This window comes from Xyrauchen texanus, chromosome 37, assembly GCF_025860055.1.
Source record: "Xyrauchen texanus isolate HMW12.3.18 chromosome 37, RBS_HiC_50CHRs, whole genome shotgun sequence".
Taxonomy (NCBI): Eukaryota; Metazoa; Chordata; class Actinopteri; order Cypriniformes; family Catostomidae; genus Xyrauchen; species Xyrauchen texanus.
This window is the reverse complement of record NC_068312.1, coordinates 13,554,147-13,581,904: the sequence shown is the minus strand read 5'-3', so window position 1 is coordinate 13,581,904 and position 27,758 is coordinate 13,554,147. Positions and strand designations below refer to the sequence as shown.

General features: G+C 39.9%; 2 protein-coding genes across 2 annotated transcripts; both read right to left on the bottom strand.

Annotated features, from left to right (window-relative positions):
* Positions 1 to 17,953: 17,953 nt before the first annotated feature.
* LOC127631302 (H-2 class II histocompatibility antigen, E-S beta chain-like) lies at positions 17,954 to 21,546 on the bottom strand. The gene is made up of 5 exons (XM_052109388.1): positions 21,415 to 21,546; positions 20,996 to 21,271; positions 19,251 to 19,532; positions 18,944 to 19,057; positions 17,954 to 18,833 (listed from the first exon to the last, which is right to left on the bottom strand). Exons 1-5 carry the CDS (start codon positions 21,476 to 21,478, stop codon positions 18,811 to 18,813), a joined length of 759 nt encoding a protein of 252 aa, XP_051965348.1. The 5' UTR covers positions 21,479 to 21,546; the 3' UTR covers positions 17,954 to 18,810.
* Positions 21,547 to 22,389: 843 nt separating this feature from the next.
* LOC127631304 (H-2 class II histocompatibility antigen, A-R alpha chain-like) lies at positions 22,390 to 24,823 on the bottom strand. Its single transcript, XM_052109389.1, has 4 exons — positions 24,692 to 24,823; positions 24,036 to 24,284; positions 23,545 to 23,826; positions 22,390 to 23,318 (listed from the first exon to the last, which is right to left on the bottom strand). The coding sequence occupies exons 1-4, from the start codon at positions 24,747 to 24,749 to the stop codon at positions 23,197 to 23,199; spliced, it is 711 nt and encodes a 236-aa protein (XP_051965349.1). The 5' UTR covers positions 24,750 to 24,823; the 3' UTR covers positions 22,390 to 23,196.
* Positions 24,824 to 27,758: the final 2,935 nt, after the last annotated feature.

The window sequence follows — 27,758 nt, the reverse complement described above, 5'->3', positions numbered from 1 at the left end:
AGGGGTATCACACTTCTCAGCCTCCCTGGTAAAGTTTACTCCAAGGTGCTGGAGAGGAGGGTTCGGCCGATTGTCGAACCTCAGATTGAAGAGGAACAATGCGGTTTTAGGTCCTGGTCGGTGGAGCGGCCGGACCAGATCTTTACTCTCGCAAGGATCCTGGAGGGGGCCTGGGAGTATGCCCATCCGGTCTACATGTGTTTTGTGGATCTGGAGAAGGCGTATGACCGGGTCCCCGGGAGAGACTGTGGGAGGTGCTGCTGGAGTCACGGGGTGGGGGGTCCTTCTTAGGGCGATCCAATCCCTGTACGTCCAAAGCGAGGGCTGTGTCCGGGTCCTCGGCACAAAGTCGAGTTCATTCCATGTGGGGGTTGGTCTCCGCCAAGGCTGCGCTTTGTCACCAATCCTGTTTGTGATATTCATGGACAGGATATCGAGCGTAGTCGGGGTGGGGAAGGTGTGCTTGATTCGGTGGGCTGGGGATCTCATCGCTGCTTTTTGCAGATGATGTTGTCTTCATGTCATCATCGGTCCGTGACCTTCAGCTCTCACTGGATCAGCTTGGCAGTCGAGTGTGAAGCAGCTGGGATGAGGATTAGCACCTCTAAATCTGAGGCCATGGTTCTCAGCAGGAAACCGATGGAGTGCGTACTCAGGTAGGGAATGAGGTTTTGCCCCAAGTGAAGGAGTTCAAGTACCTCGGGGTCTTGTTCACGAGTGAGGGGACAATGGAGCGGGAGGTTGGCCGGAGAATCGGGGCAGCAGGGGCGTATTGCACTCGCTCTATCGCACCGTTGTCACGAAAAGAGAGCTGAGCCGAAGGCAAAGCTCTCGATCTACCGGTCAATTTTCGTTCCTACCCTCACCTATGGTCATGAAGGTTGGGTCATGACCGAAAGAACTAGGTCAGCGAGTACAAGCGGCCGAAATGGGCTTCCTCAGAAGGGTGGCGGGCTTCTCCCTTAGAGATAGGGTGAGGAGCTCAGTCATCCGTGAGGAGCTCGGAGTAGAGCAGCTGCTCCTTTGCGTTGAAAGGAGTCAGTTGAGGTGGTTTGGGCATCTGGTAAGGATGCCCCTGGCCGCCTCCCTAGGGAGGTGTTTCAGGCACGTCCAGCTGGGAGGAGGCCTCGGGGAAGACCCAGGACTAGGTGGAGAGATTACATCTCCACACTGGCCTGGGAACGCCTCGAGGTAAGCCCAGTCAGAGCTGGTTAATGTGGCTCGGGATAGGGAAGTTTGGGGCCCCCTGCTGGAGCAGCTGCCCCCGCGACCCGACTTCGGATAAGCGGTTGAAGATGGATGGATGGATGGATGGATGAATTTCTTGATTTTTAACATAAAGATGACTTCTCTATGTAAGACATGTTTTGCCCCTTATCTCAAGAATCAGTGAACTACATTGACTATCAAATGTCATCTCAAGATGGTTCCATGAACATGAAACATGTCAAAGAGTGTCGTCCAGTAGCCTCCACGGTCACCAGATATCAATCCAATTTATCACCGGTAAGATGTTGTAGAACAGCAGATTTTAACATGTAGCTAACATCTCAGCATACAATGACAATAGAACCTTAAAGAGTGAAGAATATTTCATTTCAAACTTATAAGCAGTGAAAAAAGATTGAAGACCTTTGGTTTTAGATTTTTACTCAATTATATAAAGGCAATCATATATATGTAAAATAAATGTTAACTTTTAAATGTGTAACATCACAATTTTTATTATAATTGTATTGGCTGATCCTGGCATATGCTATTTACACCCCAGTGCAAATAGTGGCAGAAATTATTTGCACACCATCCCCGGTGCAAATAATGGTAAACACCAGATACTAATTTCACCCATATTTTAATTCTAACATACAGTAGGGGCATCACTGCAGTGTGTTTATTGTGTTAATTTAGAGTCCCACAGACAAACTACATAAACTGTTACCTCTAAACCTAACCCTAACCTTACCTTAGAACATAACCCTAACCCAAATAATGTTATGATGTCTTATTGTTAGGGCTGTCAATCAATTAAGATTTTTAATCAAATTAATTACATCGTGCCCCAATTAATCGCAATTAATCACATATACAAATATTTGCTGAGAAAGCCCCTCCTATAACAATAATTCAATATACAGTGCATCCGGAAAGTATTCACAGCGCTTCACTTTTTCCACATTTTGTTATGTTACAGCCTTACTCCACAATTGATTAAATTCATTAATTTCTTCAAAATTCTACAAACAATGCCCCATAATGACAATGTGAAAGAAGTTTGTTTGAAATCTTTGCAAATTTTTAAAAATAAAGACACATGTACATAAGTATTCACAGCCTTTTCCATGACACTCAAAATTGAGCTCAGGTGCATCCTGTTTCCACTGATCATCCTTGAGATGTTTCTACAGCTTGATTGGAGTACACCTGTGGTAAATTTAGTTGATTGGACATGATTTGGAAAGGACCACACCTGTCTATATAAGGTCCCACAGTTAACAGTGCATGTCAGAGCACAAACCAAGCCATGAAGTCCAAGGAATTATCTGTAGACCTCCGAGACAGGATTGTATTGAGGCACAGATCTGGAGAAGGGTACAGAAAAATTTCTGCAGCATTGAAGGTCCCAATGAGCACAGTGGCCTCCATCATCCATAAATGAAAGAAGTAGAGCTGGACACCCGGCCAAACTGAGCGATCGGGGGAGAAGGGCCTCCAGTGTTTCTCTGTGGAGAGAGGAGAACCTTCCAGAAGAACCACCATCTCTGCAGCACTCCACCAATCAGGCCTGTATGGTAGAGTGGCCAGACGGAAGCCACTCCTCAGTAAAAGGCACATGACAGCAAGCCTGGAGTTTGCCAAAAGGCACCTGAAGGACTCTCAGACCATGAGAAACAAAATTCTCTGGTCTGATGAAACAAATATTGAACTCTTTAGCCTGAATGGCAAGATTCATGTCTGGAGGAAACCACCTGGCCAATACATCCCTGCAGTGAAGCATGGTTCAATTCAATTAAATTTTATTTGTATAGCACCTTTCACAACACACATCGTTTCAAAGCAGCTTTACAGAAGATCAGCATTAACAAACGATAAAACTGTAATGTCTATAAAGTCGATGGCAGCATCATGCTGTGGCCTGAATGGCAAGCGTCATGTCTGGAGGAAACCAGGCTCTGCCCATCACCTGTCCAATACCATCCCTAGTGTTAAGCATGGTGGTGGCAGCATCATGCTGTGGGGATGTTTTTCAGCGGCAGGAACTGGGAGACTAGTCAGGATTGAGGGAAAGATGAATGCAGCAATGTACAGAGACATCCTTGATGAAAACCCGCTCCAGAGCGCTCTGGACCTCAGACTGGGGCAAAGGTTCATCTTCTAACAGGACAACGACCCTAAGCACACAGCCAAGATAACAAAAGGATTGGCTACGGGACAACTCTGTGAATGTCCTTGAGTGGCCCAGCCAGAGCCCAGACTTGAACCCGATTGAACATCTCTGGAGAGATCTGAAAATGGCTGTGCACTTATGCTCCTCATCCAACCTGATGTAGGTTGAGAGGTCCTGCAAAGAAGAATGGGAGAAGCTGCCCAAAAATAGGTGTGCCAAGCTTGCAACATCATACTAAAAAAGACTTGAGGCTGTAATTGGTGCCAAAGGTGCTTCAACAAAGTATTGAGCAAAGGCTGTGAATACTTTTTTTTTTTAATATATATATATATATATATAAATTAGCAAATATTTCAAACAAACTTCTTTCATGTTGTCATTATGGGGTTTTGTTTGTAGAATTTTGAGGAAAATTATTAATTTAATCAATTTTGGAATAAGGCTGTAACATAAAAATATTTGGAAAAAGTCAAGCGCTGTGAATACTTTCCGGATGCACTGTATAATGATGAAATAATTATAAATAGTTATCTTTAAATACAAAAATATATATATAATATAAAAAATATTCAGATAATTAAAATGCATTACATTCTTGTAGCAGAAGAGTTCATCATTGATAAGACAATACAAAAAGCGGCTTTAGACTACAATGTATTGTTTACTACCATATTATTGATCATAAGACAATCATTGGCAAACAGTTCACAGCAATCCATTTCACAAGTGAATTTGTCAATCAGTTGGAGATTTATTATGAGGGCTTGTTTAAGAGCCTGTCAATTTACACCTGTGTCAGACATGCTTGTGTAGTGTCTCGGATGCGTCACGTCATAAACATAAAATGTTTAGGTCACTGTGTCAAGTTAATATAGTTTAACACTAGAACGTTTCTTGAGATCCCTTAATTCGAATTTCCACTCCAAGTGTTTTGAACACAAGAACGTAATGCATGTTTGTGTTGTGTGTCTGCTGGATGGTTGTTTTCTTCACTGTAATAAACTGCATGTTGCTACACAGCTGAAGTTTCACTTACTGCCCTCTGAAGTAAACAGGTGGTACTACAAGCTTACATTTCTCAGGAATCTTCCTTATTATGGTCCAGGGGCATGCGATTAAGTGTGTAAATTTTTGTAACACGTTATTTTTAATAAAGTTAATCGCACTGAATTAACGTGTTAAATCGACACCCCTACTTATTATCCAAGTAAAGTTTTTATGAATAAAGTTTACATTATTACCTTGTCTCAACAAAAATGTACAGTATACAATACATCCATGTGCTTTTATCTATCTATCTATCTATATATATATTAGTGTTGACAGCACTGTTGCTTACTTTACATGTCATGGGGTATACAAGGAAAAATAATAGACTGTTTATTTATGAGTTTCAGAGAATGCAAAACTAAATGGACAGAAGGGACATTTTGTTTTTTATATAAACAAACATGATATTACCCATTTAAAAGTGTGATTGCCCTTATAGATATTTGTATAAAAAAAATCTAAATCTAAAACCAAAGGCATCTTCACTCTTCACTTTTTCACAATTTTTACTGGTGAAAGACAATATCCCTCACTTCATTAGACACCAGCATCTTTCTATTACAGAAATATTACAGAAACACAAGCCAGTTTGGGGAATTTCCCTGTGCAATTGACTCAACAACTAGCCAATGAGAGAAAGATGATTTTACTATGTCATCAGTTTCTAGGAAGATTGAAGTTGGTCATTGAAAAATCAACAATCTGAAACCAAGGTTTTAACAAAGGCCTTACATTTAACATGAAAAAAATATACTTTTTTAACCTAATTGAAATGTTAAGTGCAATTACCTTGAAGGGTCTGAAACAATGACACATATCTGCACTATTAATAGATATCATTATTAGTGTTTGTCACCTTTGATCTATTAGTCACTGATGCTTACGGCCATTTTTCCATGAATGCCCTTTCTGAAGCTAGATCTGTGTCTGTCAAGAAGAGATACTTAAATGAGAACACTAGTGTACTATTTATGAAGGCTATATCTTTAACACCAAGTATATCTGCTGACTCTGTTGATTTTCTCCTTGATTCTTTTAACTCAAAAGTTAAAAGTGTAATTGATGATATTGCTCCTGTGAAAGTCAGGAAGAAGAGTGGCAGACAAAAAGCACCTTGGAGAAACTCAACAGCAGTGCAAAATATGAAAAGACAATGCAGAAAAGCAGAGCATGTGTGAGGAAGACAAAACTTGTAGTCCATTATAACATCTACAAAGACAGCATCCATGCTTTTAATATGGAACTAGGCAAAGCTAGACAGACCTTCTTCTCGAATATTATAAACAGCAACTTAAACAACACACGCACTCTTTTTGCGACTGTAGAGAGACTGACAAACTCCCCAAGCCAGATTCCCAGTGAAATGCTCTCAGACAGCAAGTGCAGTGAGTTTGCTTCTTTCTTCTCTGAAAAAATCAATAATATCAGAAAGGTGATCAGCACATCCTTGAGTTGTGCTGGGGTCAGACAAATCAAACCACAACCTGAGCAAGTAGTTACTATGTCTGATTTCAAAGAAATTGATGGCAAAATTTTGGAAGAAACTGTACAGCACCTTAAAACATCAACCTGCGCCCTTGATGCACTTCCCACATCTTTTTTCAAAAGTGTGTTCAACTGTTTAGAAGCAGATCTCCTAGAAGTGATAAACTCCTCACTTCTCTCTGGGAGTTTTCCAAACTCCCTGAAAACTGCAGTTGTCAAGCCCCTCATGAAAAAGAGCAATCTGGATAAGACCATATTAAGCAACTATAGACCGATCTCAAATCTTCCTTTCATAGGCAAGATCATTGAAAAAGTTGTCTTCAATCAGCTGAACAAATTCTTGAACTCAAATGGATACTTTGACAATTTTCAATCTGGTTTCCGATCTCATTACAGCACAGAGACAGCGCTCATAAAGATAATAAACAATATTCGCTTAAATACTGATACAGGCAAATTATCAGTACTGGTACTACTCGACCTCAGTGCTGCATTTGACACTGTCGATCACAACATACTTCTTGACAGGCTGGAAAACTGGGTGGGGCTTTCTGGGATGGTCCTAAAATGGTTCAGGTCATACTTAGAAGGAGAGGTTATTATGTGAGTATAGGAGACCATAAGTCTGAGTGGACGTCCATGACATGCGGAGTCCCTCAAGGCTCAATTCTTGCACCACTCCTGTTCAACCTGTATATGCTCCCAATGAGCCAAATAATGAGAGAGAACCAAATTGCTTACCACAGCTATGCAGACGACACACAGATCTACTTAGCCCTATCACCTAACGATTACAGCCCCATTGACTCCCTGTGCCAATGCATTGATGAAGTAAACAGTTGGATGTGCCAAAACTTTCTTCAGTTAAACAAAGACAAAACTGAAGTCATTGTGTTTGGAAACAAAGATGACGTTCTGAAGGTGAATGCATACCTTGACGCTAGGGGTCAAACAACTAAAAATCAAGTCAGGAATCTTGGTGTGTCTCTAGAGTCAGACCTTAGTTTCAGTAGTCATGTCAAAGCAATAACTAAATCAGCATACTATCATCTGAAAAATATTGCAAGAATTAGATGCTTTGTTTCCAGTCAAGACCTGGAGAAACTTGTGCATGCTTTCATCACCAGCAGGGTGGATTATTGTAATGGACTCCTCACTGGCCTTCCCAAAAGACCATAAGACAGTTGCAGCTCATACAGAACGCTGCTGCCAGGATTCTGAGCAGAACCAGAAAATATGAACATATCACACCAGTCCTCAGGTCTTTACACTGGCTCCCAGTTACATTTAGGATTAATTTTAAAGTATTATTACTGGTATATAAATCACTCAATGGGCTAGGACCTCAATATATTGCAGATATGCTCACTGAATATAAACCCAACAGATCACTCAGATCATTAGGATCACATCAGCTAGAAATACCAAGGGTTCACTCTAAGCAAGGAGAGTCTGCTTTTAGCTATTATGCCAGCCGCAGCTGGAACCAGCTTCCAGAAGAGATCAGATGTGCTCCTACAGTAGTCACATTCAAATCCAGACTCAAAACACATCTGTTTAGCTGTGCATTTACTGAATGAGCAATGTGCCACTGTGTGTCCGACTGTTTGTACTGTATTTTATTTTATTCTAAACTGTTTCAATTATTCTTATTTTTTTATTCTTATTTTAATCTCTTCTATGTAAAGCACTTTGAATTACCATTGTGTAAGAAATGTGCTATATAAATAAACTTGCCTTGCCTTGCCTTTTGATGAAAAAAAAAAAGATTACTTCCAATCTTCACCAACTTCAATCTGCCTAGAAACTGATGATATTGAAATATTTCCCTGCTCTCATTGGCTCAGTGTATCAGTGTCAGAGGAAACTGTGCCAAACTGGTTTTTAGCTGAAGTTTCACATGATATTAAGGTTGATATAAGGTAATGAGGTTGATATTAAACTATAGATTGACATTGAACTCCTGTGAAAAGTTTGCTATTTTGTCCTCAAAGAAAGTTCATTTTCTAATATTTATTTTTGTATTTTATTTTAATAATGTCATATAATAACTCTTTGGCATATTGACATTGTTGATAGTGGTGTTCACATGCTTTGCGGATAAGATTCAAGCTGAAGTGAATAGAGTTGGACACTACGAATAAACAACCACCATTTTACCTTGAAAGATTGTTATTCAGGTTTTTATTTGTCCTAAATGTGATATGAAACTCACTCTGAAGAAGTGCAGAGACTGCGGATTTAGTGTTTATTAAGTTGTGATGTAGTAAAGTATCTTATTATACAAGTAAAGTTGCCTTTTTATGAATAAACTTTACATTATTGCAATTTTATATTAAACGTGTCTGTTTTTTAAAATTGTTTATTATTTAGATTCCTTTAAATAATATATTGTCACGAACCCCTTTCCTCTGCCCCATCTCAGCTTCCTCACACACGCACACATACGCTTCCCGCTCCCTCGCTCCGCCCCCTTGAGCTCGTACGCTCTGTTTACTCCCTCGGGCTTCTACGCCCGGTTTTGCGTTTACGAGCTCTCGCTCGTAAATGATCTCCCCCCTCTGGCGCACTCGGCTATCAGCCTAAACATTATGACCACTTTCACACACGCGCCTCCAATCTTCTGCACTCCCACACATTAGTTACACCTGCACTCGTCCCTATCACCTGTTATTGTTTACACCTGCACTCGCCCCTATAAATACCCAGCACTTCCGTTTCACGGGTGTTGGTTATTGTATGTATTTAGATTCCCGTGTTGTGCCCCGCTAGTTTCGTCTAGTTCTGCCCCGCTAGTTTCGTCTAGTTCTGCCCCCGCTAGTCTCATCTAGTTCTCGTTTCCTCTTAGCTTGCCAACTCCCTATTCCTCTCGTTCTCGTCATTGTTCCCGCTCGTCTCGTTTTGTTCGTCGCCATAGTTGTTAACTGTTTTCCCGTCTTCGACCCCCTTGTTTGTATCTTTGATTACCCCGGCTTTGACCCTCGCTTCCCTCGACTACTCTCTCTGGATTTACCCTGTTTGTACTTTTGCCTGCACTGCTTTATTCACGAATAAAGCAGTTTCTCATCTACATTGTGACTGTCTCGTCTCGTGTGTGTGTGCGAGGGTTACAGAATAACCAACCTCACCGTAGACAGTCACACTGCACCCCACGGATTCGCGCAGCTCACTAGAGCGGATTTTCGTGGCGTGTTCCGAGCGCGGATTTGCGGCTGGGAGGGATTTCCACGCACTCACGGCCCAGGGACAGCAGGTAAGCACTTTGTTTGACTTTTGTCACCCTGTTCTGCCTGTGTCTGTCCCTGAGCCCGTTTATACTCCCAGCGCATTTCTGAGCGCCGTGAGCCTTCAACCCCCTGAGAGGTTTGACGGCTCTTCTGGCGCTTACCGTGAGTTTTTCGTGCAAGGCAGCGGTTGTGTAACGCATAACCCCGCCCTTAACATTATGGAGCCAGCGGCTCGACTCATGTGTTTGCGCCAGGGGAGTCAAACCTTGGAGGAGTATGTCACTGATTTTTGTGCCCTGGCCAACCAGGTGAATTTTGATGAGGTGGTTCTGAAAGACATTTTTCAGAATGGACTGAATGAACCAGCCTCATCATACATGCCTGGTGGTCGCTGCTCTCTCGACCTGGCTCAGTTTATTGACCTCGCCCTGCTGTGCGTTGGTTCCTCGTTTACTGTGGGGGAGGCAGATACTGAACCAGCGCTCTACACCACGGCCCCCGTCTTGAAGCCTTACACGGCCCCCGTCTTGAAGCCTTACACGGCCCCCGTCTTGAAACCTGACACGGCCCCCGTCTTGAAGCCTTACCTGGCCCCCGTCTTGAAGCCTGTCACGGTCCCAGTCCCTATGCCTGACACGGCCCCAGCTCCGGGGCCTGTCACGGCCACAGCCTCGAAGCCTGGCACGGCCAGCGAGTCAACGCCCATGCCTGCCACGACCAGCGAGCCAGCGCCACGACCAGCGAGCCAGCGCCCATGCCGCGCCACGGCCAACGAGCCAGCGCCCACGGCCAACGAGCCAGCGCCCATGCCCGCCACGGCCAACGAGCCAGCGCCCCTGTCTGCCACGGCCGGTGTGCCAGCGCCCAAGTCTGCCACGGTCAGCGAGCCAGGGCCTGTAGCCTCGACCGTCCCCATGGCCACGTCCCCTGTTGGCCGAAGACATAAGAGAAGGAAGAGGGCCCCTTCTCCCCAGTCTCGTCTTGTGCTCAAGACCGTAGAGGGTCCCGCAGAGTCTCCCACGGCTCTGCAGACCTCTGCTCCGCCCTCAGGGTCTCCCACGGCTCTGCAGACCTCTGCTCTGCCCTCAGAGTCTCCCACGGCTCTGCAGACCTCTGCTCCGCCCTCAGGGTCTCCCACGGCTCTGTCGGGTTCTGCTCGCCCCTCTGAGCCCTCCCGGGCTCCGCCCTCAGAGTCTCCCACGGCTCTGCCGGGTTCTGCTCCGCCCTCAGAGTCTCCCACGGCTCTGTCGGGTTCTGCTCGCCCCTCTGAGCCCTCCCGGGCTCCGCCCTCAGAGTCTCCCACGGCTCTGCCGGGTTCTGCTCCGCCCTCAGAGTCTCCCACGGCTCTGCCGGGTTCTGCTCCGCCCTCAGAGTCTCCCACGGCTCTGTTGGGTTCTGCTCGCCCCTCTGAGCCCTCCCGGGCTCCGCCCTCAGAGTCTCCCACGGCTCTGCCGGGTTCTGCTCCGCCCTCAGAGTCTCCCACGGCTCTGTCGGGTTCTGCTCGCCCCTCTGAGCCCTCCCGGGCTCCGCCTCACGAGTCTCCGAGGGCCCCTCCTCACGAGCCTCCTAGGGCTCCTCCTCACGAGCCACCCAGAGCTCTACCCCTCAAGTCCCTCAGGGCTCCACCCCTCAAGCCTCTAACGGCTTCGTCTCTCGAGCCTCTCAGGGCTCCATCCCTCGAGTCTCTCATGGCTCCACCCCTCAAGCCTCTCACGGCTTCGCCTCTCGAGTCTCTCATGGCTCCACCCCTCAAGCCTCTCACGGCTTCGCCTCTCGAGTCTCTCATGGCTCCACCCCTCAAGCCTCTCACGGCTTCGCCTCTCGAGTCTCTCATGGCTCCACCCCTCAAGCCTCTCCACGGCCGCCTCTCGAAGTCTCTCATGGCTCCACCCCTCAAGCCTCTCACGGCTTCGCCTCTCGAGTCTCTCATGGCTCCACCCCTCAAGCCTCTCACGGCTTCGCCTCTCGAGTCTCTCATGGCTCCACCCCTCAGGCCTCTCACGGCTTCGCCTCTCGAGTCTCTCATGGCTCCATCCCTCGAGTCTCTCACGGCTCCACCCCTCAAGCCTCTCATGGCTTCGCCTCTCGAGTCTCTCAGGGCTCCTCCTCCCCTCGAGCCTTTCAGGGCTCCTCCTCCCCTCGAGCCTCTCACGACTCTGCTCCCAAAGACTCCAGAGCTTCCTATGGCTCCGCCTCTCGAGCCTTCCACGGCTCCACCACCCGAGCCTCCTACGGCTCCGCCTCTCGAGCCTCCCACGGCTCCACCACCCGAGCCTCCTACGGCTCTGCTCCCTAAGACTCCAGGGCCTTCTAGTGATTCGCCTCTCAAGGCGTCACCTCCCTCGGCTCTGCCTCCAGAGCCTACCAGGGCTTCACTCCTGGAGCCTTCTACGGTGCCACCTCCCACGGCGTCACCTCCCTCGGCTCTGCCTCCAGAGCTTACCAGGGCTTCACTCCTGGAGCCTTCTACGGCGCCACCTCCCACGGCGTCACCTCCCTCGGCTCTGCCTCCTGAGCCTTCCAGGCCTTCACCCCTAAAGCCTCCTTCGGCTCCACCTCCAGAGCCGTCCAGGCCTTCGCCCCTAAAGCCTCCTTCGGCTCCACCTCCAGAGCCCACCAGGGCCTCGCCCCTGGGACCTCCTGCGACTCCGCCTTCCTCGGCTCTGCCTCCGGAGCCCCCCGAGCCTCCCTCGGCGCCGCCTCTTCTGTCTCTCAATTCCCCGCCTGCCGAGTCTCTCACGGCTCCGCCTTCCAAGGCTCCATCTCCCAAGTCCTTCACGACTCCGCCTTTCATGGCTCCGCCCCCTGAAACCTTTCCTCACTGGGTCTTGCCTGCTCCTCTTGTGACTGTTCCTCTACCTGTCCTGTGGCCTCTTCCCTGGCCTCCGGACCCTATTCCTGTCCGGTGGTCACCTTCCAGACCTCCGGACCCAGTCCCTGTCCTCCAGTCGCCTTCCAGACCTCCTGACCCAGTCTCTGCCCTATGGCTGTCCCCTAGACCTCCCGACCACCCGCCTGTCCACTATGTTCCCCTTGACCTTGCATTGAACTGCCCATTTGACCCCCATGGACTGTTTAATTTTTCCTTTATGCCTTCTGTCCCCATATGGTTTGTGTGTTTTGTGTGTTTCTGTTCCCCTCGAGCTATCACGCTCGTTCTGTCCCCCACGAGCTCACACGCTCGTTCTGTCCCCCACGAGCCCACACGCTCGTTCTGTCCCCCGCGAGCTCACACGCTCGTTCTGTCCCCCGCGAGCTCACACGCTCGTTCTGTCCCCCGCGAGCTCACACGCTCGTTCTGTCCCCTCGGGCTCACACGCTCGTTCCGTTCCCTCACGCTCCTCGCAGCCGAGCGCGGCCGTCAGGAGCCGTCCTATTCAGAGGGGGGAGTACTGTCACGAACCCCTTTCCTCTGCCCCATCTCAGCTTCCTCACACACGCACACATACACTTCCCGCTCCCTCGCTCCGCCCCCTTGAGCTCGTACGCTCTGTTTACTCCTCGGGCTTCTACGCCCGGTTTTGGCGCACTCGGCTATCAGCCTAAACATTATGACCACTTTCACACACGCGCCTCCAATCTTCTGCACTCCCACACATTAGTTACACCTGCACTCGTCCCTATCACCTGTTATTGTTTACACCTGCACTCGCCCCTATAAATACCCAGCACTTCCGTTTCACGGGTGTTGGTTATTGTATGTATTTAGATTCCCGTGTTGTGCCCCGCTAGTTTCGTCTAGTTCTGCCCCGCTAGTTTCGTCTAGTTCTGCCCCGCTAGTTTCGTCTAGTTCTGCCCCCGCTAGTCTCATCTAGTTCTCGTTTCCTCTTAGCTTGCCAACTCCCTATTCCTCTCGTTCTCGCTCATTGTTCCCTTCGCCTCGCTTTTGTTCGTCAGCCATAGTTGTTAACTGTTTTCCCGCCTTCGACCCCTTGTTTGTATCTTTGATTACCCGGCTTTGACCCTCGCTTCCCTCGACTACTCTCTCTGGATTTACCCTGTTTGTACTTTTGCCTGCACTGCTTTATTCACGAATAAAGCAGTTTCTCATCTACATTGTGACTGTCTCGTCTCGTGTGTGTGTGCGAGGGTTACATATATAAATGTCAATCTCCTTAGAGACTAATTATGTCACAAAATGTGTCTCTTGTAATTGGACTGTTATGAAAAATGGTACATATTAAACCGGTTTATGATTGTGGTTTTGCTTGTCAATTGACTCAGCATTCTGTGGGAAAAGACAGTTTGCTGTTTGATGGGTGGACCTATGATCCTCAGGACCACAGAGAATATGAAGTAAAGAAAGTTCAGTAAAAAAATACAAGTATTCACTTATGTAAAGTTAAAAAAAAAACTTTTTTTATTAATTTAATATTCTTTTGTTATTAAAAGGTATGAAGACCATCACATATTTTAAAATGTAATAGTTCAATCAGATTTATTTATTTTTTTTCAAAACCCTAAATGTTAAAAAGCCATTCTGTGACTAAATACTATTATAATTTTATTGTATTATGAGTTTCATAAATCACAGTAATTTTCAGTTGATCAGTGGACCCTATAGTCCCTTTTAACATTCTTTTGTACAGTAAAATATCACTATATTTTCACAAATCACAATACTAATCACCTCACTTTCATACAGTATATACTAAAATGTATACAATACATCCATATGCTTTTATTTAAATATATATATATATATATATATATATATATATAGGGTTAGGGTTGGGAGGAAATGTACTTTTGAAATGTATTCCACTACAGATTACAGAATACATGCTGTAAAATTTTATTTTAATGTACTCTAAATACTTTGGATTACTTCTTCAGCACTGGTAGATTTTTTCACATGTTTTGACTATAAAAATTCTGCCAGTATAGTAAGACAAAATACACATGTTATAAATACATTCTCTGAAAAACTAAAATATCTTATGCAGTGTTGTTTCTTAAACAATATAAATCAAATTGAAGGTTTTTTTTAATATTTTTACAGGAAAAAATAAATAAAAAAAATATTATCAGGAATATGATTTTTGCCCTAATGTCAAAGAAAACAAGAAAATTATGATCTAATGTGAATTCTCTTAATAAAAAATGTTTATCGTCTCTGGTAACGTGTGCATGTAAAATGACTAGAAATCATATTTTATCTTGGCGTAAAGTTGACAATTTACACAAGGTTTATTTCTATTTCTTCTGCTTTAAACATACTTCAAACTTATTTCTTTGTCTGCTCGTATGAATGTAACACATCATAAGAAAGTGTTTCACCGCTGTTCAAATGCACTTTTGATCAAATCATTTATATGTATAAATGTTTTCCATCCGAAATGTCTAAATATTAAATGAAACAAATGACAATAAAATGCAAAGTAATCTCTTCAGTAATCAAAATACTTTTTGAATGTAACTGTATTCTAATTACCAATTATTTAAACTGTAACTGTAGTGGAATACAGTTACTTTATATTTTGTATTTTAAATAAGTAATCCTGTTACATGTATTCCATTACTCCCCAGCCCTGTATATACACTGATCAGCCACAACATTAAAACCACCTGCCTAATATTGTGTACGTCCCCTCGTGCCATCAAAAGAGCACCAACCAGCATCTCAGAATAGTATTCTGAGATGATATTCTTCTCACCACAATTGTACAGAGTTACTGTAGACTTTGTCATTTCAAACCATTTTGGCCATTCTCTGTTCACCTCTCTCATCAACAAGGCATTTCCATTTGCAGAACTGCCGCTCACTGGATGTTATTTTGGGTGTTGTTTTTGGCACCATTTGGAGTAAATTCTAGAGACTGTTGTGTGTGAAAATCCCAGGAGATCAGCAGTTACAGAAATACTCAAACCAGCCCATCTGGCACCAACAATCATGCCACAGTCGAAATCAGAGATCACATTGTTTCCCCCATTCTGATGGATGATGTGAACATTAACTGAAGCTCCTACGGTAACTCAGATAACCGCTCTGTACAATTGAGGTGAGAAGAATATCATCTCCAAATGCTATTCTGAGGTGCGGGTTAGTGCTGTTTTGGTGGCGTGAGGGGGTGTTGATAGCGCTGTTGCTTACTTGTCATGTTTACAAGGAACAAGGAAAAATAATAGACTGTTTAATTATGAGTTTTAGAGAATGCAAAACTAGAACAAAAAACTAAAAATGAAACTTTTGTACAAAAAACATTACTAACATAAGTGGACAGCAGGGGGAAAAATGGTCATAAAAACCTATGACATTACCCATTTAAAAGTGATTTAAAATCTATTTTACAAATGTGATTGCCTTTATGAATATTTGTATAAAAAAAGTTTCAAAATCTAAAACCAAAGGCATCTTCACTCTTCACTCTTTCACAGTTTTTACTGGTGAAAGACAATATCCCTCACTTCATTAGACACCAGCATCTTTCTATTACAGAAATATTACAGAAACACAAGCCAGTTTGGGGAATTTCCCTGTGCAATTGACTCAACAACTAGCCAATGAGAGAAAGATGATTTTACTATGTCATCAGTTTCTAGGAAGATTGAAGTTGGTCATTGAAAAATCAACAATCTGAAACCAAGGTTTTTACAAAGGCCTTACATTTAACATGAAAAATATACTTTTAAACCGAATTGAAATGTTAAGTGTAAGATTTAAAGTGTCATAAAAATTAGACTATGGTATGAAAGTATTTACACAAACAACAAACTACTAGAAAACTTATATATAATTTGCATTTATATTTCATACTCAGATGTCATTTATGAATAAATTTGGTCTTTTAAAAGGTCTTTCTTGGATAAAGTTTGTCCTGCTCTGTGACCTGCAGTGGCACCCTCACAGCCGAGACTTATCTGGATAAGTTTCTGGAATAAACTGTGATTCTTGGCATAAACAAAAATGAATGAGTAACATATTAAAGCTCTCAACCCCAATTGCTGGTAGGTTTTTCCAGATTTATCCCAAGTTCATTTTTGTCAGCTAAACAAGTTACTGACCCAAGCAGTGGACATATATCTACTTTTATGGAGCAGCCATGTTTCATGTACATGGGCAAGTTGGGCGGTGCCCCACCAAAACATGAAACCACTTAGATCCATTCTAGAAACTGCAAATAATGTAATGTATCAACATGTAAATATGTTCAAAATGCAGCCATGTGTATTTAAAAGCAGGGCTCGTAAAAATGTCAATGTCATCATAAACCTCCGTTACACTTTATATGGTAGCAACAAACACGTGGGGCAGAAAATCTGCAGCCCACCATAACTGAACAATGCCATTATTTTTTTCCATTGGAAATCTGTGGTCAAATATGGAACTGCAACAAGCCCAAAAGTACACCCATGTGGGCAGAAGTTCATCTGCCCCACTTGCTGTTAAGTGTAAGCCCACGGTTACTCTACTATTAGTCCGCACCAGCAATGTGGCAGATTGCAAACATGGCGAGCAACACAATTAAACGTGTATATAACAGCGTATTGTTTATTTTGCAAATTCAAGACAAATTGCCCGTCAAACAACTGATATGACATGGTCTGAAAAAAGCCTTGGCTCTGTGGTTATGCTGAACTGAATTATATATTGTTTCTCATATCTATTTTTTCTTCTTCTTCTTTTACAAGGGAATGGACATTCAAGTAGTGCCAACCTATAAATCTCTGAGTTCCACTAGAGACAGTGGTGGCTACAGCAAATATGTTGTTGTGTTGTGGCAGTGCCATCACGGCAGTGATGCTTACAAGATCAAGAGACTGACTTGGAAAGCCAGCTTAGTCCTGAGGATGAGTTTCATCCACAGGAGGTTGTGATACAGAGAAAAGTGCGACCAATCCTCCAGCCATTAGAAACAACTTCCCTACATTATATGACTGTTTGTAACTTGTGGAGGCTTAAAGGGATCATTCACCCAAAAATGAAAACTCACCTTCAAATTGTTCCAAACAGTATGACTTACTTTATTCAGAGATGTTTTGCAGAATGACAGCCTCAGGCATTCTTCACTTTCAGTTTATGGAGAAAAAAAAAACACTTGAAGATATTTCCCATAAGTGAATAAAATAGGCAGCTGAAGCTTGGATTTAGCAATGAATTCTTCTGGAAATTTCTTAGTAGTGAAAATGTCAGTGCACTCTAAAAATGGACAATGGGACAACCCTAAACATGTCTCTCTGGGGAGTGTATTAGCAATGAAATAGAGAGCTGTTTGAGACACACCCACAGATTAATTGACAAAACAAAGGTGTGAACAATCAGGACAGGAATGTGAGATTAAGAGAATCTACATAATATTTCTAATCACAGAAACATGATCAGAACATAGACTACTATTCAATTCCAGATAAGAGTTACTGTTATTGCATAGGAAAAGTATGTTTAGTTAAAAACTAAGCTTTTCATGTCGCCGAGCAACTCACTGACTGCAAAAGTAAATGTGAGTGGAGTTGTTCCCTCACAAATCGTTCTGTTATCATTCAGCTCTAGGTTTTCTCGCTCCATTGCTCACTAGTGAGAGAAACTTTGCAATCCGGAGCAAGTCATAAAAAATAAAATAAACTATTCCTTGCTCACACAACTCTTCACATCCACTCTTCACCACTCACAAACTCTGGTCTGGAACGCAGCAAACACAGACAAGCAGAGTGATATAAACAGTAAATATCACTATTAGAACGCCACTTGGCAAATCAATTTAGATGAACAGACCCACATGTTGTAGAATACATAATAGAGGACTGAGATATTTTTCCCTTATAAAGAATTGAGTCACCAAATCCATAAATCACCACAAACTTCAACTTTGTAAAGCCTATAGAAATATTTATTTGAAGCTTTAGTTTACATAAGAAACAACAAATGTATTTGTGGATGTTTTGAAGCATCAATTATTATGCAAGTGTAATTTCTAGGATAATAAGGAAGAAAAATGCAAAATTAAAGAGTCCTGTTGGGCTCATTACAGTAACATCAATAGAAATTTGATAGATTCGTATCATTATCTATAAAAATAGGATTTTCTATTTGAAACAAAAGGCCTATTAGTTTGCAGCATGTACCTCTTCTAATCTGTCTTCAGAATACATATAATCATATTAAATAAATGATACCATGCTAAGCATTATCAATCTCTTTTGCTTCTGAGTAAATGAATCAGGAAATCCTGGAAATGAAGCAAGAGCAATAATCTCCAAACACATTTCACACATTATTTACATAATCAGAAGTTTGTTTTGTTTATAATAGTTTTTAAGAATATCAAAATCAATTACATAAAGATCCAAAATGTGAGTTAAACACATGTATAAGAACTTATATTGTTTTTGCGTTCCCATTGTGTTTTCATTGTACAAAAAAAATTAAAAAACAGGGAAAAAACTGTTAAAAGCTCAGAAAAAGGAGATTGTGTATTAAAGTCATCATTACGACTGATGCTTCTCCATCAGCGGTCCAAACTTGATTCCCATTTAAACAGTTTGAGGACGTGCAAATGTGTGCAATTAATAATCATGTGACAGAGTTTGAGAATTCAGTATTTCATTATTTATGATTGTAAAACAGGATTCTTAAAAACAAAGAGCACATGTAATGTGTGTTACAGATAAATGAGAAAAATGTTTCTGTTCCAGGTTTCAAATGTTTCATTAAACTCAGCATCATTAATGTGGTACCAGGATCCTCCCTGTTAAAATAAAATACGTGTCAATAACAAATGCAAGATAAAAATACATGTTTGAATAAATGATTGACATACACAGATCAATATCTCAATACTGATTATGCTAAACTGACCGTTTGATTTCTTCTTGTAGTAAATGAGTCCAGCAGCTGCTATGACGATTCCCAGCACCAGTCCAGAGGCCCCGATAACAATCTTATTTCTCTCAGACTCGGGGAGAGAGGGATCTGTACGTGTGCAAACATCATTCTGATATTACAATATTAAATATGTATAATATTGAGCATGTCTTGTGCAACAACAGGACCATTTATATATTTTCTATTGTTTTCTACTTGTTCTTTTGCTTGTATGTCAAGATATGAAATACAAAACAAAGAAATGTCTTATGTGACAGTGAGGTCAGTATATTTCTCTTACCCCAGTCAACAATTTTGGGTTTCTTGAGGCTGGCGTGATGCACCATGCAGGAGATCTTCTCTCCAGATTTAGGAGTGTATTCCAGGTGCGAGTGGATCTGATAGTACCAGTCCCCATCAGCCAACTCCTCAGTGGAGGTCACATCAGAGGTCACCGGTTTATCGTCTTTCAGCCAGGACACTGTGATTCTTTGTGGGTAGAAGCGGAACGCGCTGCACATCAACATGGCTTGATTTCCACCATGAGACTGCTTTACTGAAGTGATCTTTACAGTCGGTTCCACTGAATCAAGAAGAGATGTCTTAATTACACCCTATACAATATTTTTGTGATTTATTTGTCAGGTATAAAACAATGTTACAGAATGTGTTGTCTGGGAAAAAGAGATATTTATTACTTTCAAGAGCAAACAGAAATAAATAAATCTGGAAGAATGAATCCAGTTCAGTTATTATTATTTTATTTTAAAGGTGACACAATAATTTATTGTCTATAATTTACGCTGTACTGGCTGATATGATGGTGGTCTTAGAATGACACATATAAAGCAAAGGCTTTTGGGTATTGATGCCATTGTTGAATCGTCCTATTTGCAGTAAAGACATGATTGATTTATTCTGTGAGTGAACACCCCCAGTGACACAGGGAGGTGAAATAAAGAGAATCTTTTTCATATTTATATTCTCATATCCACATCCATAATAGTTTAATATTGTAATATAAGTCCCAGCATGTGTTTAATGTTAAGTGTGAGCAAAGAGCCATTAGTTGTTAGTGTAGCAGTGCATTATGGGTATACAGTTCTGTGATCTCATCCTCTGTGAAAAGTGTTGAGACAGTGACTTTACATTTGAATTCTGTCTTGATCTCAATCATGATTTACTGAATTATTACAATTAGTTGGTATCTAAAGTAACTTGCCTCATGCAGAATAAAACTTTCTGTCACTCAACTTGTGACACTGAAATAAATACATGTTTGTAATATAAAAAGCAGTGTCAAGAGGATTCATGTAAATGTAAATAATACATAATTTGTTTATATTAACTTTAGAAATTCAAGTAAATTGGAGCTCTGAATGAATGTCACACCAATTGTTACTGTCTCTTGTTGCATATTTGATCATGTTCATTTTTCCTAATATAATGTTGAACTTCATCAGTTCGTACAATTCTTACATTAAACTATTCATAATAGTCTTGATTTTTATATCATTACATAATGTTTATCAAAATCAAACAATTTCAAAATACAACTTTGAGAAATACTGATTTTGTTTTGCAATCAAGATATCATTAAACTAGTAATTTTAATAAATTTAATAAACTGTTTAGACATTTAGCATTTGTTCTTCTCTCACTGTTCAAGCTTCACTCTTCATCACACATTACACAAACTCTGATAAATCTCTAAATAATATTAAACATCAAACACTAACTATTCTCCCACAAAAACACATAAAATATCATTTTAATTTAAATAGTAATTCTCGCACAAACACATAAAACAAAACTTTTATTTCTATATTTATTCTCCCCCTGTAGACTCATGCAAATCATGCTGTGACTGGAGATCCGTTTCATTTGTTTCATTTTAAACATGTTTTTATCATAAACTTTCACTTCTTTCGTGTAAAATGTTGTTGATATAAATACTGAGTACACAATTAAATATATTTCTTCAGTAATTGTGAGGTTTTTATATATTTCTGTCACAGTTTCAGTTGAGAGTGTTGAGTTACTCACCAGTTTTATCACGGACAGCTGAGTCAAAGAGTTGAGCATTATGTCTGCAGAATCTGTCCACATTAGCTTGATATTGCTGCAGGATGTTTGGATCTTTATTCAGTCTCTCTGCATTCATCACTCCAAGATCAGTATACCCCACAAACTTCCCCAGAGTGCTGTTGAACTGTAAGACCTTATCTTTATTGAATAAATAGTCATCCATGAACACCATGTCACTGTAATCACTGGTGCTGTAGATGCATCTGGACAACCGACCTCCGAAATACACATCCTCTGAAATAATGAAGAAACAAAATGACGGTTGTGTCAGATGTGTTTATGTCATCAGTACAATGTTTATGATGGATTAATGACACTAATAATAATAATAATCATCATAATAATAGTGAATATGTCATATCTAAGTTTGTACTCACCTCCTCCAGTGAAAACTGAGAGCATCAATATAAGAAGAAAACACAAGAGATTTGACAGTAACATCTTCTCTCTCTCTGAACTCACAACTGAAGCAGATGCTGATGAAACTTACTTCATGAGATGAATGTTCAACATAACTGACCAATCAGATACAGCAAACACAAGCGTCATCTGTTACTAGACAGAAAACTGCTTTCATTTCAAACTAAATCACTGTCATATCCAAATGCGCAATTCAATGTTTGTCCTGTTTTAATTATACCGTATGTAGATTTCTTTTCATTAATAAATGTGTCTATTTTCTCCATTTCAACTAAATTTAATAACATTTTCCCTGATGCTGGACAAACCAACAAAAAAGTGTTTAACATGTTTCAAATGCAGTTGCTTTTAAAAACAGGATTACCTGCAGCAGCCTTTCAGCTTTTATTTTTTAATAATTTGTCATCTTCAGTTTTTGAGAGCAAAAGCTAAAATATGAAACTTTTCATTTACACATTTACAGTACTTTCACTTACATGTTTTAAAATGGGTGGAAACATAAGAAGTTTCCTCTTAAATGACTCTAATAATAATGTATTCACATGATACAATTTTGTTTTAAATATGTCACTAAGTCTCTTTGCATATATAATCTCATTATTTTATTTTTGTGTGATTTATGCTGTTTACAACATAAATGACAAGAACAAAAAAAAAAAAAAAATGTCTATAGCAATATCTTAAAAGTGTTACATTTGACCCTGTTACTTTTAAATACTGATAGTTTTAAGGCTGTGCTGCATGATCTTTTGTGCTATTTTCATGATATAACAAGACTTGTTACATGCCAGCAAATGACTTTTTCTCCATTTCTGTTTCTTTAACAACAGTTTTTAATTATTTGAAAAGGAACTCAGATGTTACATCACCACAAAACAAATTGTGAGACAAAACTTTGGACTGTTATTTTAGTCCAATTCATCTTCTGTGCTTCAACACCTACCTCTTTCTCTGTTTGTGAGTCATTCATTGAGGCTTTTAATACAATTTTGAAATGAAAATGAGAAAATACATACAATTCATTACAAACAAACGTGTCCGTAAAACAGATTTGAATATTTATTTGGAAGGAATGTCACACAAAATGCAAGACAAATATTGCTGCATATGGTCCTGTGACAGTAAAGTGATTTGATTTGAAGACAGGAAAAATTAAATAACTTAAAACTGATTTAAATAATGACAGTATAATTTAAAGGTTTAAGATTTTCTTGTGCCACCTTATTTTCAAACTGTTAATATAAATTTGTAATGACATTAGTTTGTGGAAGAATATAATGTGTATACTGTATGTGTAATGGCATTTCAAAACAACAGCATTTAGCAATGAATAAGGCAAGAAAAAAATCTAATTATTAAAAATGTAAAGACTTATCTCAAATTACTCAAGTTTAACTGCTATTGGGATGTATAAGTGAAACAGTGGATGTAAGCATATATGCATGTATGGAGTAACATATTAAGCAAATGCAATGGTTCACTGCAACATTACTAGTACATTCAAATGAATATTAATACAGGTAATATTAATAAAAAATACAGGTACTTTCAGATTTATGCTTTTATTTGTCAGTGTATCTTCAACATCTAGAATGTTGTCTGTGCTATGAAAAACAAAACAAAATTATAGATAAAATGAAGCACATGATACAGCACTGTTAACAATTTAAACAGTCTTTGTTTACAGAATGATTTACAGAGTATCACAATATATTTTCAAAGCGTTTATAAAGGGGGTTTCAGTTGCAGTTGTTTCCTTTAATGAGGAAGAAAGTCCCAACAGCGACTCCCAGCAGCCCAAGAGTCAGACCCACTCCACAGAAAACCGCTGGACCAACACTGGGAAGAGCAACATCGACTTCTGGGAAACAAATAAACACAGAATACATCAGATGCATGAATATGATAACTGCTGACCAGATGCATTTTTACAAGAATGTGAACATTTTATTGTAATACATCCATAATTCCTGGTGTCCATTCCTGGAGTGACAAATGTGTTCGTAACAAGAAATTATTACTGTTGTTTGGACACATCAATATATAAAACATATCTAGAATTCAATCTTTATGTAACTCCCATTCACCCCATGTTTTGGTCTGAGGTTGATCCTTGATGGACATGTGATTCACAGTGCAGCTGTAAATGTCTCCTTCCATAGGAGTGATCGTCAAAGTGGAGAAGATGTTGAATGTGCCATCATTATTTGGGCGATACTGACTTAGACTGTCCTCTGTTACAATCTCATTGTTTTTCGTCCATGAGATATTGAGGTAGGGAGGGTAAAATCCAGTCACATGACAGATGAGATTGTTCCTCTCACGCAGCACAACATCATTCTCAGCATAGATGGAAGTCTGGGGAAGGTCTATGAACACAGAAAGGTGCTGAATTTATTTTCTGTATCAGTACAACTAAACTTTTTTTCACACATGAAAAAAAATGTCAAGGCTACATTTCTTTGAATAAACATATTTTGATGACAATGGTGGCTACATTGAAACATCACACAGAGTAAAGAGGAACAGATATAATATAAAAATAATCAAATAGAGCTCGATTCAGTTCATGTCTCACCCATTTGCGGTGGTGGATTTTTGTAAGCTTTAATGCAGATGTCTAAGTTTTGTTTGAGAATTTGTTGGTTAGCAACAGACTGATCATAAAATCCAGGAGCTTGCATGGGATCTGAAAAGTCTGGCAATGCATACACTTCTTGTTTTCTAATGAAGTCTGAATGGACATACTCCTCTCCATCAAATCCTTGCATATCCTCTTTCTGAGGAGTGTTTGAGACTACCCTTAGTTCAAAATCCTCATGTACAACTGAAACAAAAGAAATAACAAAATACAGTTCATCATTGAGAAAGAACAACAGAATAAAAGATTTATTGCATTTCAGTTATATTACAGTGATTTACAACATTTTACTATAATTTCAAAACATATAAACGTTCTTTATGTAACAATTTATTTAACATATTATGAAATGTCTTACAACCAGCTTATGTTGATTGTTATTGATTATTGAATGATTACCCAATATTTGTATTGTGATATAAATTTAAAACCATCTAGACAGTCAGGAGTTAATACTGTGTCATGGTTAATTACATATATTTACAGTCATTTAAACATTTAATTTAAAGATTAAACTAAAAATATTTGTAACATTCTTTGCATAGGAGTGTTTGTAAGGTCAATCACTATTAAAACACTAAATATTCACTTACCTTTGTCCTCAGAAGACACAAGGACAGTAAATGTGAGAATGAGCACGTACAGCTTCATCTTTCTCAATGTTCTGTGAAACAAACTAAAGTGAGTGAAGTGAGAAGTGACACAAGTCTTTAACTCTACATGTGATCTATTGAACAGCCTCATAATCTTCTCAACCAATCAGAATTTACCCCTCACTCTGACACTCCTGTAACTTAGTAACTTTTGTCCCGTTTCACACTGTTTGACATGCAGATCTTTCTATAAACTTATTTCAGAAACATAAAACATATTTCTAAAACTACAAAATCAAGACAACAAACTAAAAAATTAGGACAAAAATAAAACTCTATTAAAAAATATTTTCTTGGTATTCAAATATTGCCTTTAAATTGCTCATACACTGTCACACTGAACACCTATTCAAATAAAATGCCACAAGAAATTGATACTTTAAAGACATTTATGTTACACACAACTTTTGTTTCAGTGTTTTATCTGTTTATGCAATAATCCTCTACATGCAGCAATATCAGCTGAACAGACTTTAGGCACTATAACAGTCAATGAATAGTGCCTCAAACAGGACATAAATGAATCATAAATGTAGTTCAGACAACTCATGATTTATATTCCCAGTATTCTGAAGTCAAACAATATCTTTGTGTGTGAAACAGACACAAATCTCTACTGATGGTTAATGACAGTTCAGAAGAGGTCTTGTCTTGAGGTTAAACTTTACTCATGTATGTGTTCATGTGAAAATTTGTCAACATTTGTTAGTACAGCACTAATCTTAACAGTAAACACAAGCACACAGTTTAAGTGTGGGGGTTTTATAATGACATGAGGGTGAGAAAAAATCATTTTCATTTGAGCTGAACTATTTATTTAAGCAGCAGAACCATTCTCAGTTGTTGTAATATAAGAGTTTTCTCAAGTACCATATTAGCACATTAAAATGATTCCTGAATGAAAATGTATCAGTGTTTTCTAAAGTAAACTGAAGTAATGACGGCTGAAAACTGGCTTTGAATTTTAAAATGTATAAAAATAAAAATAAAACAATATTGATTTAATTTAGATTAAAATAAATAAAATGTTATCTTGGTGAAGAGAAGCATCAATATCAATAAAACAGAAAGTATGTTTCAGTACTGATGTTTATAGTTTAGTGTTCTTAGAGTCACCTAGTGGCAGTGTTATTATAGCTGACGAAAACTACAAATAAACATTAAATCTGAAATTAAACTAAAATAATTTTCATAACTCAAAAACTAATTAAAATAAAATAAAAATGACCAATAATTAATTTTAGTTTTAGTTTTTGATGTACTAGGGTGAATATGGGCAAACTGGGACACTTTTGAAAATGTAACATTTCTTGACACTTTGAATTATGATCCAAACGCCACATAACCTAACATGATACCTCTGAAGAAAGTTTAGGATGTCTTCCACCTTCTTCAAAATCAAAAAGGAAAAAATATTCAACACTGGGAATGACCCCCTTTTGAAGACCTTCTTTTGACCAAATCTCAGATTTTTTTGAAGCAGTACTTGATAAAGGGAGGAAGAGGAAAAAAATATTCTCTAGAAAATATCAACAAAGTATTTTTATATTTTGAATTAATTTAAAAAAAAATTTGGGAGAGAAATTAATATTTTGAATTAATTTATAAATATATATCCTATGAGTGATTTGTAATGAGCTATTAATCAATATTTATCCAATCCAATCTTGAAGAAGCTGTGTATCTGTGTGTGTGTGTCTCTGTTACTCTTCTGTCACAGAACCTGATGTGAACAACTGATGGGACAAACTGGCATCTAGTACCTCAGATTGGTGACCTCAGTGGGTCACTTTGTGCCTAAACCAGGATTTGACTGATGTCCTGATAATCAATGGAGATATTCTTCTGGCTAACAGCCCATATGTGGACATTTTTAAAGTTGATCTGAGTCTTAACCAATCAGAATCATTAAACCTGACATGATGATGTAGCTTAGAGACTTGTGTGAGAGTATAATTGCTGCTGTAATGAGAATGTATGAGGGGAGACCTACGAACTCCTCATGAGTGTGAAGCTGACTTCTCCTGATGAAACTGCAAACTATTCTTCAGTAAAATATTCTTCAATTGATTGCATATCTGACTCCTGGTCTTCATTCATCACATCTGGTCCTTGGGTCTTAACCTTAAAATCCCCTACACTTTCACATCATAACATTACCTCAAATTTCTGTAATTTCCTTTACCATTGCTTCTCCCACCAGTCATGAAATGAGCTCTGCCACACATCCCAAAATAAAATCTTCACTTTAAAACCTCACAAAGATAAAGGTATATTTCACCACCCAAAAAAATATCTCGTCATTTATTCACCCTCATGCCATCCCAGATGTGTATGACTTTCTTTCTTCAGCAGAACATGAACAAATATTTTTGAAGAATATTTCAGCTCTGCAGGTCAACATGGTCCAAAACTTTGAAGCTCCAAAAAGCACATAAAGGTATCATAAAAGTAATCCATAAGTGGTTTAATCCATGTCTTCTCAAGTGATCAAATCTATTTTGGTTGAGAATAGACCAACTGTACATCTTGCAGTCTACAGGACCAATCATGAGTTCACAGAGCGCTAGATGGTGCTGGGCAATAAAATCATGCTTGAAATCATGAATTACAAGGTGACTGCTGATGTCAAGATTTACAGTAAAAAATGACTTAAATATAGATTTTTTTTTTTCCTCACCCACACCTATCATATATCTTCTAAAAACATGGATTAAACCGCTGGAGTTTTATGCATTACTTTATGGGATTCGTGGAGCTTTAAAGTACTGATCACCATTCACTTGCATTGTGAGGACCAACAGAGCTGAAATATTCTTCGATAAATCTTTGTTTGTGTTCAACAGAAGAAAGAGAGTCATACACATCTGGGACGGCATGAGGGTGAGTAAATGATGAGAGAATTTTTATTTTTGGGTGAACTATCCTTTTAATTGTTTACCCCAAAGTTAGTTTAGTAATGATTTATAATAATTTAAGGAAATACAATGTGGATGAAGCTTAAATG

Excerpts from the sequence above, each read along its gene's own strand:
- LOC127631304 (XM_052109389.1), bottom strand. The coding sequence starts at position 24,749 with ATGAAGCTGTACGTGCTCATTCTCACATTTACTGTCCTTGTGTCTTCT. Across the intron at positions 23,827-24,035 it reads AAATCCACCACCGCAAATGG|ACCTTCCCCAGACTTCCATC; the intron begins GTGAGACATGAA and ends CTGTGTTCATAG. Across the intron at positions 23,319-23,544 it reads ACCTCAGACCAAAACATGGG|AAGTCGATGTTGCTCTTCCC; the intron begins GTGAATGGGAGT and ends TTTGTTTCCCAG.
- LOC127631302 (XM_052109388.1), bottom strand. The coding sequence starts at position 21,478 with ATGTTACTGTCAAATCTCTTGTGTTTTCTTCTTATATTGATGCTCTCA. Across the intron at positions 19,533-20,995 it reads AGCTGTCCGTGATAAAACTG|TGGAACCGACTGTAAAGATC; the intron begins GTGAGTAACTCA and ends TTCTTGATTCAG. Across the intron at positions 18,834-18,943 it reads CTACAAGAAGAAATCAAACG|GGAGGATCCTGGTACCACAT; the intron begins GTCAGTTTAGCA and ends TTATTTTAACAG.